The sequence below is a fragment of the Palaemon carinicauda genome, chromosome 3 (assembly GCF_036898095.1).
Source record: "Palaemon carinicauda isolate YSFRI2023 chromosome 3, ASM3689809v2, whole genome shotgun sequence".
Lineage (NCBI taxonomy): Eukaryota > Metazoa > Arthropoda > Malacostraca > Decapoda > Palaemonidae > Palaemon > Palaemon carinicauda.
This window is the reverse complement of record NC_090727.1, coordinates 172,089,643-172,108,675: the sequence shown is the minus strand read 5'-3', so window position 1 is coordinate 172,108,675 and position 19,033 is coordinate 172,089,643. Positions and strand designations below refer to the sequence as shown.

The following is a 19,033-nucleotide window of genomic DNA, read 5'->3' as shown; positions in this document are numbered from 1 at the left end:
ACATCCAGATTGTCCCACTTGTGCTGAAAGGCGTCTTCTAAGGCTGCTTTCGGGTCTGGTACAGGGGAGCAATAGGCTGGGAGTTGGGCGTTGAGTTTTGTTGCAAAGAGGTCCATCACCGGGGAACCCCAGCGCTGAATGATGAGCTTGGCTACTTCCGGGAGAAGGGACCATTCTGTCCCTACTATCTGGCCCATTCTGCTGAGGCCGTCGGCCAGAACGTTTTTCTTCCAGGGAATGAACCTTGCTAACATCACCACTTGATTTTCTTCTGCCCAATCTAGAATCTGTTTCTTTATGTATGCTACTACCGTGGCGTTGTCGCACATCAACGCCACGGTGTTTCCCTTTAGCAGACTTGCGAAGTGTAGGCACGCCTTCTGGACTGCTTTCAACTCCAGGACATTGATGTGGAGTTGCCTCTCCCCTTCCAACCAGGTACCTCGTGCCGTTTCGTCGAGGAGATGGGCTCCCCATCCCTGGTTGGAGGCGTCTGTGAACAGTAGTAACTCGGGAGGGCCAGTCCCGAAGGGCATCCCCTTGAGTGAGTTCGACTGGCAATGCCACCATTCCAGGGAGGGTCTCGTGTTTGGAAGGACTGGAATTAGCACCTGTTGTGAGTCCGTCTGGCACCAGAGGTTCTTGAGATTCCATTGGATGGATCTGAGCCTTTGAGATTCCATTGGATGGATCTGAGCCTTACCCTCCCCTGGGGAACTAGTTTCTCCAATGAGACCAGGTGACCTATCAGCCTCTGCCAGTCTTTCGCTCTCCTGGGGTGTTCTGACAGGAACGGCTGAATGATGTGCCTGAGGTTTCTCATCCTGTCCTCCGAAGGGAAAACTTTTCCCCGAATGGTGTCTAATGTCATCCCCAAGTAGTTCATTCAGTTGGACGGGGATAGATTTGATTTCTTCGGGTTGATTACGATCCCCAGATCTGCTAAACTGGAGGAGACTTCTCCCTTGTTCCTCCAAGAGGACCTTTGAGGCGGAAAGAAGCAACCAGTCGTCCAGGTATCTGATAAGGCGGATGCCTCGTTCGTGAGCCCACACTGAGACAGTCGTGAAGACTCTCGTGAACACCTGGGGCGCTGTTGACAGACCGAAGCAAAGGGTCCTGAATTGCAGGATCTGGGAACCCCATTTCACCCAGAGGAACTTCCGACTCGAGGGGTGGACTGGAATTTGGAAGTATGCGTCCTTGAGGTCGATGGTCATCATATAATCTTTCTCCCTCAAGGACAGCAGGACTGACTTCGGAGTGTCCATTTTGAAGTCCGTCTTCTTGACGAACTTGTTGAGAGCTGACAGATCTATAACCGGTCTCCACCCCCCGGTCGCTTTCTCCACCAGGAACAGGCGACTGTAGAAACCTGGCCCTGGGAGAAGAACTTATGGCGCCCTTCTCTAACATGGAGGATACCTCCTCTTGAAGGGCGGTCCTCTTTAACGGGTCTTTGGGAGCTAGCCATTCTGTCCGGTTGGCCGGAATAAGAGGGGGTGGTTCCGTTAGGAACGGAAGTCTGTAGCCCTCCTTTAGTACGGACACTGTCCAAGGCTCTGCCCCTTGAGCCTTCCATGCTTGCCAATGTCGTCTGAGGCATCCCCCAACCCGAGGCTTGGGCGGAGATAGGGGGCCTCCCACCCTATCTTCTTCTAGAGGGGCGGCCTGATCTGCCTCTCCTAGAGGCGGAGTAACCCGACCTGAAGGAGCTTGAGGGCGCTGGAGCTCCCCTGCGGGGGGGCTGAGGCGTTGCGGACCAGGAGGAAGAGGGGGCCTCTCTCCTCGTAGTGCTGGTAGAGGCTTGGGGCGTCGCGGCGCTATCCGAGACGGACCTCTTGTAGGGCGGTCTCCTAGAAGTCGTCGGTCTGGGAACGTTAGCCTCCTTCTTTTTCGAGACCTTCTCCATTATGGCTTCTAGTTCCTTCAGAGGAAACCAAGACTCTCCCCACAGGGGTAGGCTGCGAATGGCTCGCGCCTCCCTGTCTGGTACCTTCCGAGACACCTTCGCTAGAACAGTGTCTCGCTTACGGAGAACCCGGTTAGCTGTTAGAGCGAGAGACTGATATGTCAGAAACTTGAGGGTTTTACCCCCGGAGGTAATGAGGTCCCTCAGTAGGCCTTGCTGGTCAGGGTCCTCGGGGTCGAAGGAGGCTTGTAACCCACCAAAGTGGAAGCCCACCAGTCCAGCCAAGAGGAGACGTTTGCTAAGTCCCGCGACATTTCCTCCATCATGGAGGCTTCTGCTGGCGAGAAACAGACTGGGGCCGAAGAGGCTCTATCGTCTGAGACGCCTTGACTAAGGATGTCTACGGCTGACTCCACCTTACAGGGACCTGGGCGTCGTCCCGCTGGCACATAGACTTTGCCTTGGGTTCTGAGGCCCTGGAGCAATTTTGAGGCACTCTGGGTTTTGGGGGCCTCGGCATTGCTGGCCACTACCTTGTCGACATACTCCTGCCCTAGAACTAGATCTCGGGCTAGAGGGAGTGCTAGGGACGTCTTAGGTTGGGAGGGAGTCTGCATGATCCTCAGAAGGCTTGACCTCCAGGAATCTTCATCCGTAGCCGCAGGTTCTGCTATTTTGTGGTGCCTTCTGATAAGGCTAACCACTCTCCTATAGGCGGAGTCCTCCGTCGGGGAACCCTCATCTCCGTCAGCCGAGGTCTCGGCTTGGGGCCGGGGAGCTGGGTTACCGGGCACGCCAACTGGACGCCTAGCTCTTGGGGCCAGGGGCGCCGTCCTGCCGAGGTACTGGACCTCATCTGCGGGTATGTCCGCCCCAGGGGCTCGGGATAATGCAGGCATCGCTGGTTCAGCGGGAACTCTCGTACGCCCTAGGGCTCTGGGTGCCGAGGACGCGGTTCCCGTGGGCTGACCCGACAGCGGGAACCGTTCCTTCCGACCCGAAGGCCGCACCAGCTGGGCTGGTTCGGCCAGACTGCCTGACAAGAAGCGCGTTTCCCCCCGCTGGGCGGGGTGAGCCGGAGGCTTCGAGGACTTATGCCTTCTAGAGAGGTCTTTCCTGCGGGCTAGGTCGCGAGGGTCAAGGCTGTGCTTAGAGGACGGCAGCCTTGGCGAACGCTCACTGGACCGGCGGTCTGGGGAACAAAGCACCTTTGAGTCCCGAGATACGTAGATCCAGGCGCCACCGGGAGATCTACTTCTCCTATACTTACGGCCTGGAGAGCGGGAGCGCTTCCTGCTATACCGAGAACGCGACCTCGAACGTGAACGTTCGCTCCTGGACCGCTCCCTCCGACGGCGGTGTTTTACCCTGACCTCTTCCTCTGACGAGGAATAGACGTCCGATGAACCCGACGACACTGTGTTCACCGCGTGTCGGCTGGTAGCGGGGACTGCGGGGGACTTCTTCGGGCGTTGAACGCCAGAGGTCGAGGGCTGGAGGAAGTCATCGGGGACTTCCGTGGGGAGGGTCGGGAACGACTCAAAACGTTCCATGCCAGGGAGCCAGGGATCCAGGGTCACATCCATCCTTAGGGGTGACCTACCCGGCGTCTTCGGGAGCCTTCAACCGAAGGCATCGTTACCCGAAGGTCGAACTTTCCTCTGGTTGTCTCCCCCTAATGACGATCCAGAAGCACAGGCCCACGAGGGCGGCGGAGATACCGACACAGCGTTACTACCCCACAAGGGGTCATCGGAGGAAGCGTGCCCCCCAGCACAAGGGCCGACTCTCCGGACGCACTACTGGGTCCTTCACTAGCGCTAGAGGGGCCCGCAATTGGCACTGCACTTACACTGGGCTCCTGGGAAAGGACGCCTTGTTCATTAACAACACTAGACTTACCTCGTCCCCTACTCTGTGTAGGGGACGGTGAAACCGAGGCCCCGTCGGACCACTCACTGGGTGATGGTAGCGGCGAAGAAACACTAGTTTTCCTGGGGGAACGTTTCGCCGATTTTCTCTTTTTGGTACCGTAACGTACCCACTGGATATCGCTCCAGTCTACACACTCGGGGCACGTATCTTCTGACGAGCAAACCTTTCCCCTACAGGAGAAACAAAGGGAGTGAGGATCCACTTCTGGCTTGGAGAGGAACGCTCCACACAATTTCCCGGCTCTAGGCCCCGGACAACGGCGGATTTGCTCCATAATGCACACAACGCACGACACAAGCATGAAGGGAATCAATGAAAACACTGGGTAAGCACACGGGTGGAAGGTGAACGCACAGGAACACCCGGGAAAAGTACACTGGAAAACGCAAGTTACCACGCTGGGAACACGTGAGGCACTAGAACGCACACAAAGGATCGATAGAGAACGAGAGCGAGGTGTTTACACCGCGCGACCAGAGAACTTAATGATGAGTCTGACCCAGCCGGACAGCGACCTACCTTGATCCTACCCTCGGGCACATTCCTTAATGCCGGGGGTAGGCCTCCTTAGAAAGCGGGGTGGGGGGTAACCTACGCAAAACTCTGGTCGGTAGAGAGGAGATTACCAGTAACTCCTAAAGAAAGTAGTTCGAGGTAAGTATTCGTGTTGGAACAAATGTTTACGGGAGAGAATGATAGCACATCTGTTCTCTATTGAGGCAAAATGAAGGTGATGTAATGTTACCAGTGAGGATGTGGGGGGGGTCGCTGGTCTACCTCCTGCTAACTAGCAGTAGGTAGTTACACCTCGCTAAAAGTCTGAGAAATAGTTTGCCAACAGGTAAAACTAGCCATAAGACTTTTAGTGAGGTGTAACTACCTACTGCTAGTTAGCAGGAGGTAGACCAGCGGCCCCCCTCACACCCTTACTGGTAACATTACGTTACCTTCATTTTGCCTCAATAGAGAACAGATGTGCTATCATTCTCTCCCGTAAACATATTCAGTGTACTCATTCGGAATATAGTGCCATAAAAAAAAGTTATTAAAGTAAATATCCTGTTTAATATATAAGATTAACGGGAGAGAGAAACAGTGTCTACATTCTCCAGAGCCATGAGCAAAAGTGATGTAATACAACCTGTGTGTGTACGTGGGATGGCTGGTCTAACCCTCGACTAAATAGCAGCGAGTTGTTATAACTTGCTAAAGTGTTTATGGCTAGTTTCAGCTTCCCTGAAGTTCAGTAATATATCCACAGTAAAGAGCGAAAGGGTTTGTATTGTGTGTTGGAACAAATGTTAGAACCCCAATCAAAGTCTAATTGAACTCTTCTCTGGCTCGCCATAAATATTTTACAGAATATAGTAAAAAAAAATAAATGGCATATTTGAGAACAAGCTTTATAAATAAAAACATTTGGTAAGAGGTACAACCTCAGAAATAAAAATTACCACCTAAAATTCAACACATACTTTATTTCATATCTATACAGTATCTCAAAAAATGAGCGAGATTTTCCTTAAGTATAAGAACACTACATTTCACAAGTTAAACGATAATTATCAAATAAATCACAGATATAAAAATATGCATCACATGCTTCCAATCAGCATATCAGCAGCAATCAGCAGTATCAGTAATACAGTACAGTAAAACGGTTGGAAACCGAGCTAATAAGCATCTTGGGCAACAAACAGGCTCATAATACAACTGTAGCAACTGTGAACATTCAGGTAGTACAGTATTTATACACCAGTACCAATAAAGTCACGGCAATTTCACGGTCAAAAACATTTCCCCTGATGCCCGTTAATTTTAGTTTATCCTCGTGTTATCTGGCTGTAAACATAGCCAAAACTGTAGATTTAATGCCCTACAAAATAGGTATCTGGAAAATACAAATACTCATATATATTCCTAGCATCTACACTCTTTCTCTAGCCATTTTAAACACCATGGTTTCAGCGATAGATCAATTGTAACAGAAAACTTTTCATAATAACCAGAAAAATTACATACAGTAAACTTCAAAACCTACTATAAAAGGTCCTGTACATACTGTACTTACAATTTTGGTTCAGTTACCTTGAATTTCTCTAAGACGTGCACTATTGAATGGCAAATCTGCAGAACCTAATAATTTTAAAATATCAACATTGAAACTCATTCAATTAGAATTTGTTTCCTTTACCTTAAAAGCATACTAGTGCACAAGTGCGCAGGAATGTATTGCTGGAATATCGTTTATCTTAACTAAAGAATTTAAGAGCATTGCACAGAGGAAGAAAAAATACCTCAACTTTACTTATGGACTGTCACTGTTAATATGAGCCAAATAATGATTACTTAGCTACACCCTTCTACAGCATGCAGCAAATACAACTCTCGTGAGAAAAATTACGTCCTAAGAAGCTCCCGTAGAAGAGAAAATCCTTTTAAAACCTGGAAAAGCATTGAATCAGTAAACTACAAGATTAGTACAGCACAAGGATTATAAATTTAGTACAGCACAAGGAACATAAATTAATACAATATGATTGCATTGGATATAAATTTGGAACATATGGCCGGGAGGGACATTCAGTGCTGAAGGACAACTGGTGGAAAATACTACAAATGCACTAAGAAGTAAAGTTAGAAGGATTTTGACTGCAAGATGGAAGCAACTAGGGCCCACAACAAGACTGCAAAGATGCTTAAAGTATTGACTACAGTGCCACTCCGTGAGATGCAATGACAGACATTCCCCATTAGGCTTTGAGAGATTCAGTAACAATGTAAATAATAATAGTCAACAGAATGATACTTTTCCAAAATATTATGGAAGCAAGTAAAATAGGATGCGACATTATGCTGTAATGTAAGATCTGAAAAATTTTCATTGAACTACACCTTTCTATTACAATACTGTCTATGAAGTAAGATGGATGTACAGAACTGTATACATTTCAGGCCAAAAGACCTAGAGCTATGGCTGGGGAAGCCATCATGATGGAGGAAAGTAAGCAGGAGTAGGGTAGAGTAACCTAAAAAAAAAAAAAAAATGTTACGTACAGCTAAGTTGGATTTAGGAAATTTAGGGAGTGTGGACCAATGCTGTGACACGGAAAGCCCTTTAAAAAAAGCAACCTTGGGCTGGCATGAAGGGAATCGGTTATAAATGAAGTTAGAAACAGGTCTCATAAGAATAACTAAAATCCACAAAGCTGTACTGGAGGTGAAAATTCTTCAGAAGAAATGGAAACTGCACTGTTTCAGTAAACTACAAGCTTTAGTATGGCAAAAAATTTATGTGGTACATTATGGTTTAAAAGATTGAACAATGAAAATATTTTTTATCAAAGCAAAGATAATTTTTGCAAAACATTTTGAAATTGACTGTGCAATAGGATGAGTCGTTTCGCAACCCTTGTGGGAATGTGAGTTGCAATCACGTACTGTATATACCATAGTTCAGACTAGATCAAAGAAGAGAGCTTATATTATTATCAACAATGGAAAACTGGTAGAAAATACCAGAACATTTTCAGTCTAGGTCTATTAAAGCTTAATTCCTAGTCAATAAGAAATTATAGCCCTCAAGCTACTTATGAATTTAAAGCTGGTGTAATACCAACTACAGTCAAAAGGGTACTTCTTAAAAGAAAAAAAATAATTCAACAACAATAATAATAATCATATTTTTTTTGACTACTGTTTAAGTTAATATTTCCCTTGTTTGAAAAAAAAAATCAATCAATATCTAGAAATGCTGGGGCAAATATGGGACATCAAAGGTATGGTGAACCATGGAAAACTTTATCATTCCTATTACTGTACAGTATAGCATAATACTTAAGTTATAAACTTGATTTTGCTGTCAAAAATTATGCATTTTTGGGTAAATATTCTTGAGATGATACGAATATCTCTTCTCAAACATATTACATACTTCACCATTACACAAAACAATCAAATATGGTGAATTTATTCCATACACTTCTCTGGGTAAACACAGTTTTGCTCTCGGGGAGAAAGAAAAAAAATAAGCTTTTTTTACTGTGTAGCAGTTTTTCATGAAATAAATGACAGTAATTAAGCATCAAATAATATAAAGTGTATATCTAAAGAACATAATTCTTTTTTTTCCTCAGGCAAAAATAATACTGTAGATATGAGAACCAAGTGGAAAACCATCTAAAGCATTTCTATACAACACGACATGTGGAATTATAAAATATTAATATGCAAATTTACAAATATAAGGAATGATTTCACAGTACAGACAATACAGTACTGTACCTATTTGGTATTTAAGACAATTATTTTAAGAAGTACTTAATATGTCTATAGCCTACTCGTAGGGTAGCATTCATTTTCATATCAGACCAAAATAGAATTTGAATCTTTGATATTGGATTGATATAATCTGGTTGTTACAATACTCTATGGCAACTGGCCATGAAAGGAAACTCTTCAACGTTCTGCATACTGCAAGAAAAATTGGACATTTCACTACCATTTTCCTTGTGATCCTTTACTGAGGCTGCTTTTATTCTAGAAAAAAAAAATAGCAAAGAAGTACTTTTGAATATAATCATGTCCAAGGGAATTTATCATGTCAGATGATCAGGCATTTAAGAAAATGGAATTAATTATATCATTCAAAAGAAAAGCTTGTCTGTCTTGATATTCTCAAAACATAAAAAGAAACTTTATTAGAATACCACTTTCATCAAAATTAGGAATGAAACAATAAAGAGATCCCACCAAAATTTTGGCCCTTAGGTTTTTATAAAGGACTCCAAATTTTTAGTTATATAGTTAATCTTTACTCTTCCAAAGAAATCCAAAATAAAGAAATGTCTTTTGCCATACTTGTAGGATGGAAGGGTGGATATATGTGCGATCAAAGTAGCTATACTTTAGAACACCAAGAGGGGAAACATTTGAACTCATGAAATACTACAGTACTTAAAACTGAATACAATCATGAGATTTGCTTTCTCTAGAGCTAACCAAAAACTTCTACTTAATAGAATTACTAAAACAAACATTCAATATTCAAAGAAATTAGAAAAAAAAAAGAAAACCTCTCTTATTATGGTGAAAATTTCATTTGTTACCAATCAAAATAACCTAGAAAGTCATCATAATTCACAAAAAATACGTCTAAAATTTCAGAAAACATAAACTTTGTTACCAACTCTTAAATCCCATGCAACAAATAAGCTATGGCAAGTAAAGCCAGCTACTCCAGTTTCTAAAACCATTTAGTTATACGCATTCCCTATGATCTCCTTAGTCCTGCTTCTTTTGTTTAGCCATCCACTACCATCAGAATTTATCTACAATAACCATAGATGGACTTACTAAGAGGACCAGTCATAACTATTGACATGTATCACAGAACAAAAAAAATTTTTAAAATTTTCTCCTATTCTATTTGTGTACATGAGCATAAAATAAAAACAAAGTCCAAATAATATTCTTACGAAGATGGTAAAGTCGGATAAAAAAATTTCTTAAAACATTGGTTTTTTAAATTCATCAAAACTGAAAGTTACTCTCATTATCATCTAACCAAATGATAGTTTCAACCTGAAATTCAGATATACACTAACTTGCAAATACTAACATATGGAATACAAAATGCCTAATTTCATGTACTACTGTACAGCTAAGGTAGCCATCAAAAGCACTAAAAGGGGATACAAAAATTCCTTTAAACTTGCAAACCTTTCATAATAGAAATCTCTTTATGTAAACTAAATTATAAAGTGGGTAACTAAAATAGGAGTTTTTAACAAGCCAGTAACCTCCAATATCATAAACTGTACTGCATTCATAGTTTCTGATTTCATACCGACATCCAACCGTAAATAACCGAGGTTCTTGCCTACACATCAAAGCAACAGTTAAAGCAATGAACTTGACATTCAAAAGGGAGATCATTTCTTTCAATCACGAATCCTCAATGACACCCTCGCGCATCATAACATCTAGCTGAAAGACGAGTGATAAACTGGTCATCCCACAATTATTGATAAGTTTCGCACTGGTAAAAATATGACTACTGTGCACTCTCTAAATATATGTATATATTTTCTGAATGAGTACACATACCTCTTCAGCTATTTACAATGTTCTATAAAAGTGTAAGGGCCACAACTAAACCTTGTTCACATCTCAATCACTTGGAAAAGTCAAATCACGGATAAATTTTTTTCCCTATTTTCAGGCCCAGCTTGATTTGCTAACCCTTTACCAAAAATTATATCAAAACCTTTGTAATGAAGCCCTATAAGCTATGAAGAGAATATCTGAATATAATTTGTAACTGGGTTTTAATACATTGAACAGGGGGGGTTCCAAAAACCATGCCCTACATGACTATAATTAGCTGAATAAATAGGAGCAGCTTTTAAGTCCTTTTATGTTTTTGTTTATATAACCTTGGCAGGTCTCACCTTTCTTTAATAATGACAGACCTGTTCCAAGTTTTAGAAGCAATTCTCTGCATTAAATAGTTCTGTATAGTTGGATTTACTATGAATTATTGATCATAGGCAGAATTCTAGCGAATTAGGTGTCAGTTTCAATTGGAAATATCTTTCTTTTGGCATCAAGAATATTTGAGGTCACTTACATGATTAGGAATACAGTAATGTTTAAGAACATGTTTTTTTTTCTCTCACAATACTGAAAGTGTTTGGTTATGCTGGATGCAATCAGTCTCTCTGGTAACACTTCAGTTATCTAATACAGTACAGTATATCAATACAAATAACACTTACAATCTTTGATATACAACACTAAACATTACTATACCCAACTGATTTATATTCCACTATTTCCTGTGCCTAATTTTCCACTGACAGTTACCCCAAGCCAGAATTCTAGCCCTTCGTTTAATCACCAAAGATGAGCCTCGTTATGTGGAAGTTTGACTACACCAACCCCTCCGCCTAATCGACGGTAATTCATGGAACCACAGAGTCGCCAATGATTCTGATCGGGGTCATACACTTCAATGGTCTTCAAATAAGTTGTTCCATCAAAGCCTCCAACAGCGTATAACATTCCATTTACAACAGCTAGCCCCACCTGTGAGAGAAAGGAAAATAGCATTCGGAAATTAACAGGAAAAAAATTATGAAATTTACATTTCTTTACAATATCAGTTCTCAATTAAAGGATGGAGTTTTACTAGGCCAACAGGTCCAACTTGACTTACAGACTTGAGCCTGAATAAATTATTTTGATGAAATATATAAGTTGATGGAATAAAAAAAATTAGATATTAAAATCTGTTATGTAGATATTCCAATTTTATCTATTCAACTTGTTTTTCTTAAAAATATTCCCATCTTTAAAATAGAAAATACTCAGAATTGGATAAAATGTCAGATAAAGTTTTCTGACCATTACACAAATCGCTGCCTTAAAAACACTAATTCACAAAATATAAGTTCTATGGTTAAAATAGTGCCACACTCCCTCCACTTGAACTGTTTCGTGAGGTGAGCACATTAAAAATCAAATTGACACCAGATTTCAAAGATACACATCACCCCTTTAAATCAGACCTTTCATTTCAGTCCAGGTAAATCCAATTACAAAATTCAAGCCACCTAATTTGAAGTGGTCTAGAAGCCATACTTTCAAGCCGCTTCGAAGTGGTGTGTTGATAGATTGATTTAATTTTGTTTATGTCTGATTGCTACTGCAGAATTAGATGTACAACAGTTGATCAGTGTACAATTTTTACAAAATACTCTGGCCTTTGTACTTGGTATAAACAACCAATAGAGAGAAAAATGGCATATGATAGTCACCTAAGGCTTTTACTATATGCAACATAGCTTATAAACCATATTTTTTTTACAATTTGTGGCTATAAAATATTAAGCTTCATGGCATGAATATTGTGGAAATATTGTATTATGAATGAAGTGGCCACAGATAGGAAATAAATTGAGATCTAAATAAAATCTGATGGTTTTGAAGATGTAATGAGAGGGAAGGAAGAACAGCTATTTAGAAAATACTCATAATGTGGACATGTGAGGAATGTCCAGGAAAACCTGGTTGAATGAAGAACTACCCTTGACAGGATTTCAGGAAGAAAAAATTCCCTCTCAGGTGCTCAGACAGTAAGGAAGGTATAAAATAGAGAAACATTTTGAGGACCAAAAAGGAATGAGTTTGGATGACTGAACTGTGGTTGCCAGCACCCCGGGAGTTTTGGCTTCGGACTCCCTCCCATCCAGCCACTGCTCGATGTAGCTGGTTTTTCATTTTGTCATCATCTTCCCCATCCTTCTGTTAGTCAATGTTGACCACCAAGCAAGGGCTTTCATGCTGACCTAGCATGATTTTCCTCCTCCTTTCAAACTCCATCTCACTGGAATCAGCTGCAGAAAGTAGGTTTCAACTCGACTCTAAATACAGATTGCGAACACAAGCACCCATGTCCCACCCACACAAGAGTTGGGCGATTCAGAACGAACAAACAAATCATATAAGCTTGGAGTGAAGAGAACACACTCCATGTTAGCCCCACAAAGCCTTAAAGTGACAATCTTTATTTTGATGATGATATTCATCAAGTGGAAACTATTGCTTATAAACTATGAAATGCTATATAAAGGAGAGCCAATTACACACTAGTAATGGCTTCACCTTGGTCTTCTAACAAGACTAAATAAAATTTTCTAAGACTGGATTCATGAAATTTTAGCAATATAATGCAACACCAGGGCCTCTGAGGCCACTCAGTGCAAAAGAAAGAAAAACTTGCAGTTACACTATGAAGTTGTATAAAAGTCCCGAGGTTGGGCAGCAATATAGAGGAGAGGAAGAGGGAACAGAGGTGAAGATAAAGAATTAATCATTTAGGAGGCAAAAGATAACTGCAATAAGTAATGTCTTCAGTGCACTGCATTAGTTGCACAGACAACCCTACCCTCCAAATGGGTAAAATGCTTTAAGATTTTTAATAAACTCCTTATTGGAGAATTGGTAATGTTACTCCACTATGTAAATGTGTTTGTGGTAGCTAAGTCCAACTGATTACCGCCCAATTTCCATAACTCCCATATTATATAAAGTTTTTGAACGTCTTTTGGCAAAACGTCTTATTAGTTTGCAATTTGGTTTTCGTAAGGGCCTTGGAGCATGTGATGCCCTTCTTACAATCTCCAATACTGTAAAGAAAGCCCTTGATTGTGGTCAGGAAGTTTGTATGATTGGCCTTGATTTTAGTGCTGCCTTTGACTTTGTTAATCATGAGGCCCTTGTTTTCAAACTCAAATAGTTGGGAGTGGGCGTGTCGTTTCTTAGAATTATTCTTGAATTTTTAAGGAATAGCTCTCAGAGAGTTGTTGTTGATGGGCACCATAGGGAGTATAGGAATGTGATATCAGGTGTTCCACAGGGTAGTGTTCTTGGCCCATTACTTTTCATACTATATACACATGACATGTGATTGGCCTAGAAAATATTGCATATGCAGATGATGTTACTCTCTTTGCATCAACTCCATCTCCTGAATGTAGATCTGGGGTTGCTGAATCTCTTAATAGAGATATAGCTAAAATTAGTGCATAGTGCAAATTATGAGGTCTGATGATGAATCCTAACAAAACTCAAAGTTTGATTGTAAGTAGGTCAAGGACACTGGCTCCTCAACATTTGGATCTCAGCATTGATAATGTTTCTTTAACTTTGTATGACTCTTAAATTTTTAGGTGTGATTCTCGACAGTAAATTTACTTTTGAGAAACAAATTAGGTCTATATCTTCTTCAATTGCACAAAAAATTGTCTTACTGAGGAAGTCTTTTAAGATTTTCGCTGATCAATCTATTCTGGAGAAATGTTTTAATTCTTTCATTCGACCTTATTTTGAGTATTGTTCACCTGTCTGGTCTTCAGCTGTTGATTCTCATCTTAATTTGTTGGACAGGAACTTACAATCTGTTAAATTTCTTATTCCTGATCTATATATTAATCTTTGGCACCATCGTTTAATTAGTTCATTACACATGTTGCATAAGATTTTTCATAATTCTGACCATCCTTTACATTCAGATCTTCCTGGACAGTTCCATACTGTTCGTAATACTAGGCATGCAGTTAATTCTAATACTCAGGCCTTCTCCATCATGAGGCTCAATCCTATAAAGTATCCTAGAATTTTTATTCCAACTGTGACCAAGTTGTGGAATGATCTTCCTAATTGGGTAGTTAAATTAGTAGAAATTCAAAAGATGAATCTTGCAGTAAATGTTTTTATGTTGAACCGGTTGACATAAGCCTTTTTATAGTCTATATATGAATTATCTATTCTAATGTTGATAATGTTTTTTATTTTAATTTTTCATTATTTCTCATATCATTAATTTATTTCCTTGTTTCCTTTCCTCACTGGGCTATTTTTCCAAGTTGGAGCCCTTGGGCTTATAGCATCTTACTTGCCCAGCTTGGGTTAGCTTGGCTAGTAATAATAATAGTAATAATTATATGTGAACAGATCCATAGTGTCTTTAAATGTCATTGGTATTTTCAGTTGTTTGCATGAACTGAACAACTCGGGTCTGAAAACCACACAACTCCTAGTGGACACAACTCAAACCACTTACCATTTTTACATTAACACACAAGACAACAAACGGTCCACAAGGCTACTGTAATACCAAATTGGCTGCTACTTCCCTAACCAACAATGTATTTAGGTATTTGTGATCATGACTTATGAAAGTTTGGAGTGACAACCTAGCATAAACAGCTAGATTATCAATTACCATACCAAAATGGCCAAGAGAGGGGTTTCGGATAGGTTGGACAGCAAAATAAGACATTCAAAGAGTAAATGAGATTAATTACAATATCAATAGTGAAAACCAGAGTAAAAGCTCAAAATTACATAATAGGAGAAACAGTCAGAGATGCTGGTTAACAAGATAAATGAAAAGAAGCAGGAACAGAAGTAGAGTAAAAGTCTTAAGAAATGGGTGTCAGAGGGATGTGGCAAAGCTCATTTGGTAATGCATAGGGTGCCCTGCATGAGGTTCACTTAGGGCACTACACTTCTATGAGATAGATACTTCTAAATGATGTCTGAAATATAATGTAAAGTACATTTTTATTTCCAGGTATCATATCCAACCACTTGCCACCGCAGCCAAAACATACTTCAATAAATAGATAAAACACTCCATTTTGTTGTAAATATATAAAAGACTTTCATTTATATTATAAATAGATAAAACATAGACCCCTTCATTTACCATATTGTAAATACTGTATAGTTACAGTACTTATGCATGTATAAAATTGCATAAAATTAAAAAAGAAAAAAAAAACTTTAGTGAATGCAGCAGCTTACCCCACTCCTCCTCGAAGTCATGGCTACAATAGGACTCCATTGATTGGTATGTGGATTATAACGCTCTGCACTGGAGAGCTCTGTACAGTCATCTCTTCCACCAACTGCATATATCATGTTGTTATATACAGCGCAACCTAGGTGTTTACGCCGTGTACTCATGGCTGGCATCATTGTCCATTTGCTCAGCTTTGGATCAAATCGTTCCACTGAAAACCACAGAAACTTAATGTTTATATTACATTATTTGTTTGCTGTACCCATCACATAGACAGGATATCTACTTACTTTATATCATTTCAATTATGATATGCACATTGAAGAAACACTTTTTAACCATTTACATTCCCAATTTCCAAGTACAAAATAATCAGAAAGACTAATCAAAGTTTGTTCTACCAATAACTTCAAGTCTATCTTGATTCATAATCTTAAAACTGACCTGAGAAAATTCCCAGAAATTTCTACTAATTAATTTCAGCCCTATTAAAAACACTCACTAGGTTTCCTGTACAAGTATTACTTTAAAACTTGATGATCTGTTAAACTAAGTCTATCCAGGTAAAATTGAAGATAAATGTTTACCAATGCGATAAAAAATATCGAAACCTTACGTTCTTTCCAAATACAACCTAGGAATCCATGGTCTTATTCATCATACTTCAAAGTATCTCTGAACAAGACAAGTGTAAAGATATACAGAATGAATTATATAGACAGTGAACTTTGAATTATCACCTGTGTTAAGCGGGCTCTGTCCATCTGAACCACCAACTGCATACAAAAAGCCACCAAGAACAGCAACAGCCACACCCAATCGCCTGGTGTTCATAGAGGCTACTTTGGTCCATCTGTTGCTTTGTGGGTCATACCTGTGAATATAGGAAAGGGAAATAACAAATTTCTCATAAGAAATCAAATACAAAAAAGGTAACTCAATACTGTAGATTCAATAAAAAATATTTTCCCATAATCTTTTGAAGTGGATAATACTACTTATAGTTAATTCCCTGTAACACAATGTAATTTTTAGGTAAACTCTCATGAGTAGATTTTTATTTCCATCATACTATCTGTAAAATAAAATAGGTAAATTCTTAGAAATCTGGACAATAGAATTACAAGTAACATTAATGAAAGATTGAAAGACGTGCACGTGTTTAGGGGTATGGCTAACAGTATGTCTGATCATTTTTTGGTGGAAGGAAAATTAGTTGTAGCAAAAGAGTGGGGGAATAGAGTAGGTGGATGTAAAAGGGAGCTAGTGAGGGTTGAAGAGCTAATAAAACCGGGGGTAAAAAGTAAATATCAGGAAAGGTTGAAAATGGCATATGACAAGGTGAGAGTAAGAGAAACTGGTAATTTAGAGGAGGAGTGGAAGTTAGCAAAAGAAAATTTGTTGGGATTGCAAGTGATGTATGTGGCAAGAAGGTTGTTGGAGGCAGCATGAGGAAGGGCAGTGAATGGTGGAATGAAGGAGTGAAGGTAAAAGTGGAAGAGAAAAAGAGGGCTTTTGAAGAATGGCTGCAGAGTAATAGTATAGAGAAGTATGAAAAATATAGAGAGAAAAAGGTGGAAGTAAAGCGCAAGGTACGTGAGGCAAAGAGGGCAGCTGACCTGAGGTGGGGTCAGGGACTGGGTCAGTCGTATGAAGAGAATAAGAAGAAATTTTGGAAAGAAGTGAAGAGAGTAAGGAAGGCCGGCGCAAGAATTGAAGAGACAGTGAAAGATGGAAATGGAAGGTTGTTAAAAGGAGAGGAGGCAAGGAAAAGGTGGGCGGAATATTTTGAAAGTTTGCTGAATGTTGAGGATGATAGGGAGGCAGATATAATTGCTGTTCCAGGTGTTGAGGTGCCAGTGATGGGAGATGAGAATGAGAGAGAGATTACAACAGAGGAAGTGAGGAGAGCACTAGATGAAACGAGAGTAGGAAAAGCATCTGGTATGGATGGTGTGAAAGCTGAGATGTTGAAGGAAGGGGGTTTGACTGTACTTGAATGGTTGGTGAGATTGTTTAATGTGTGTTTTGTGTTGTCAATGGTACCAGTAGATTGGGTCTGTGCATGTATTGTACCACTATATAAGGGTAAGAGAGATGTACATGAGTGTTGTAATTCAAGAGGTATTAGTTTGTTGAGTGTAGTTGGAAAAGTGTATGGTAGAGTACTGATTAATAGGATTAAGGATAAAACAGAGAATGCAATCTTGGAAGTACAGGGTGGTTTTAGAAGAGGTAGGGGTTGTATGAATCAGATTTTTACAGTTAGGCAGATATGCGAGAAATATTTAGCAAAAGGTAAGGAGGTGTATGTTGCGTTTATGGATCTGGAGAAAGCATATGATAGAGTTGATAGGGAAGCAATGTGGAATGTGATGAGGTTATATGGAGTTGGTGGAAGGTTGTTGCAAGCAGTGAAAAGTTTCTACAAAGGTAGTAAAGCATGTGTTAGAATAGGAAATGAAGTGAGCGATTGGTTTCCGGTGAGAGTGGGGCTGAGACAGGGATGTGTGATGTCGCCGTGGTTGTTTAACTTGTATGTTGATGGAGTGGTGAGAGAGGTGAATGCTCGAGTGCTTGGACGAGGATTAAAACTGGTAGGCGAGAATGATCATGAATGGGAGGTAAATCAGTTGTTGTTTGCGGATGTTACTGTACTGGTAGCAGACACAGAAGAGAAGCTTGACCGACTAGTGACAGAATTTGGAAGGGTGTGTGAGAGAAGGAAGTTGAGAGTTAATGTGGGTAAGAGTAAGGTTATGAGATGTACGAGAAGGGAAGGTGGTGCAAGGTTGAATGTCATGTTGAATGGAGAGTTACTTGAGGAGGTGGATCAGTTTAAGTACTTGGGGTCTGTTGTTGCAGCAAATGGTGGAGTGGGAGCAGATGTACGTCAGAGAGTGAATGAAGGTTGCAAAGTGTTGGGGGCAGTTAAGGGAGTAGTAAAAAATAGAGGGTTGGGCATGAATGTAAAGAGAGTTCTATATGAGAAAGTGATTGTACCAACTGTGATGTATGGATCGGAGTTGTGGAGAATGAAAGTGATGGAGAAACAGAAATTGAATGTGTTTGAGATGAAGTGTCTGAGGAGTATGGCTGGTGTATCTCGAGTTGATAGGGTTAGGAACGAAGTGGTGAGTGTGAGAACGGGTGTAAGAAATGAGTTAGCGGCTAGAGTGGATATGAATATGTTGAGGTGGTTTGGCCATGTTGAGAGAATGGAAAATGGCTGTCTGCTAAAGAAGGTGATGAATGCAAGAGTTGATGGGAGAAGTACAAGAGGAAGGCCAAGGTTTGGGTGGATGGATGGTGTGAAGAAAGCTCTGAGTGATAGGAGGATAGATGTGAGAGAGGCAAGAGAGTGTGCTAGAAATAGGAATGAATGGCGAGCGATTGTGACGCAGTTCCGGTAGGCCCTGCTGCTTCCTCCGGTGCCTTAGATGACCGCGGAGGTAGCAGCAGTAGGGGACTCAGCAGTATGAAGCTTCATCTGTGGTGGAAATGTGGGAGGTTGGGCTGTGGCACCCTAGCAGTACCAGCTGAACTCGGCTGAGTCCCTGGTTAGGCTGGAGGAACGTAGAGAGTAGAGGTCCCCTTTTTTGTTTTGTTTCTTGTTAATGTCGGCTACCCCCCAAAATTGGGGGAAGTGCCTTTGGTATATGTATGTATGTATGTATAAATGAAAGTAGTTCCAGTATGTACTTTTCATTACCTACATATTGTATTGAACTCAAGAGTACGATACCGAAAATAAGTAAAAAATAATATTACACAATTCTCCTCGTTTCCCTAAAACTCAGGAGATAACTTCATCC

The 19,033-nt window shown here is 40.8% G+C and overlaps 2 protein-coding genes across 5 annotated transcripts in view; one reads left to right on the top strand and one right to left on the bottom strand.

Annotated features, from left to right (window-relative positions):
* The window catches only part of Scgbeta (sarcoglycan beta), a 205,907-nt gene that overhangs the window by 146,217 nt on the left and 40,657 nt on the right, over positions 1-19,033 (top strand). The window lies entirely within an intron of this gene.
* Positions 5,306-19,033, bottom strand: part of dbo (Kelch-like protein diablo) — a 40,634-nt gene continuing 26,906 nt past the window's right edge. For all 3 annotated transcript variants that reach the window (XM_068371142.1, XM_068371144.1, XM_068371143.1), the window contains exons 10-12: positions 15,959-16,092; positions 15,221-15,429; positions 5,306-10,936 (exon numbers count right to left, since the gene is read on the bottom strand). In XM_068371142.1, the coding sequence (XP_068227243.1) occupies positions 10,745-10,936; positions 15,221-15,429; positions 15,959-16,092 (535 nt within the window). In that variant the 3' untranslated portion in view covers positions 5,306-10,744. The remainder of the gene's footprint in view (positions 10,937-15,220; positions 15,430-15,958; positions 16,093-19,033) is intronic.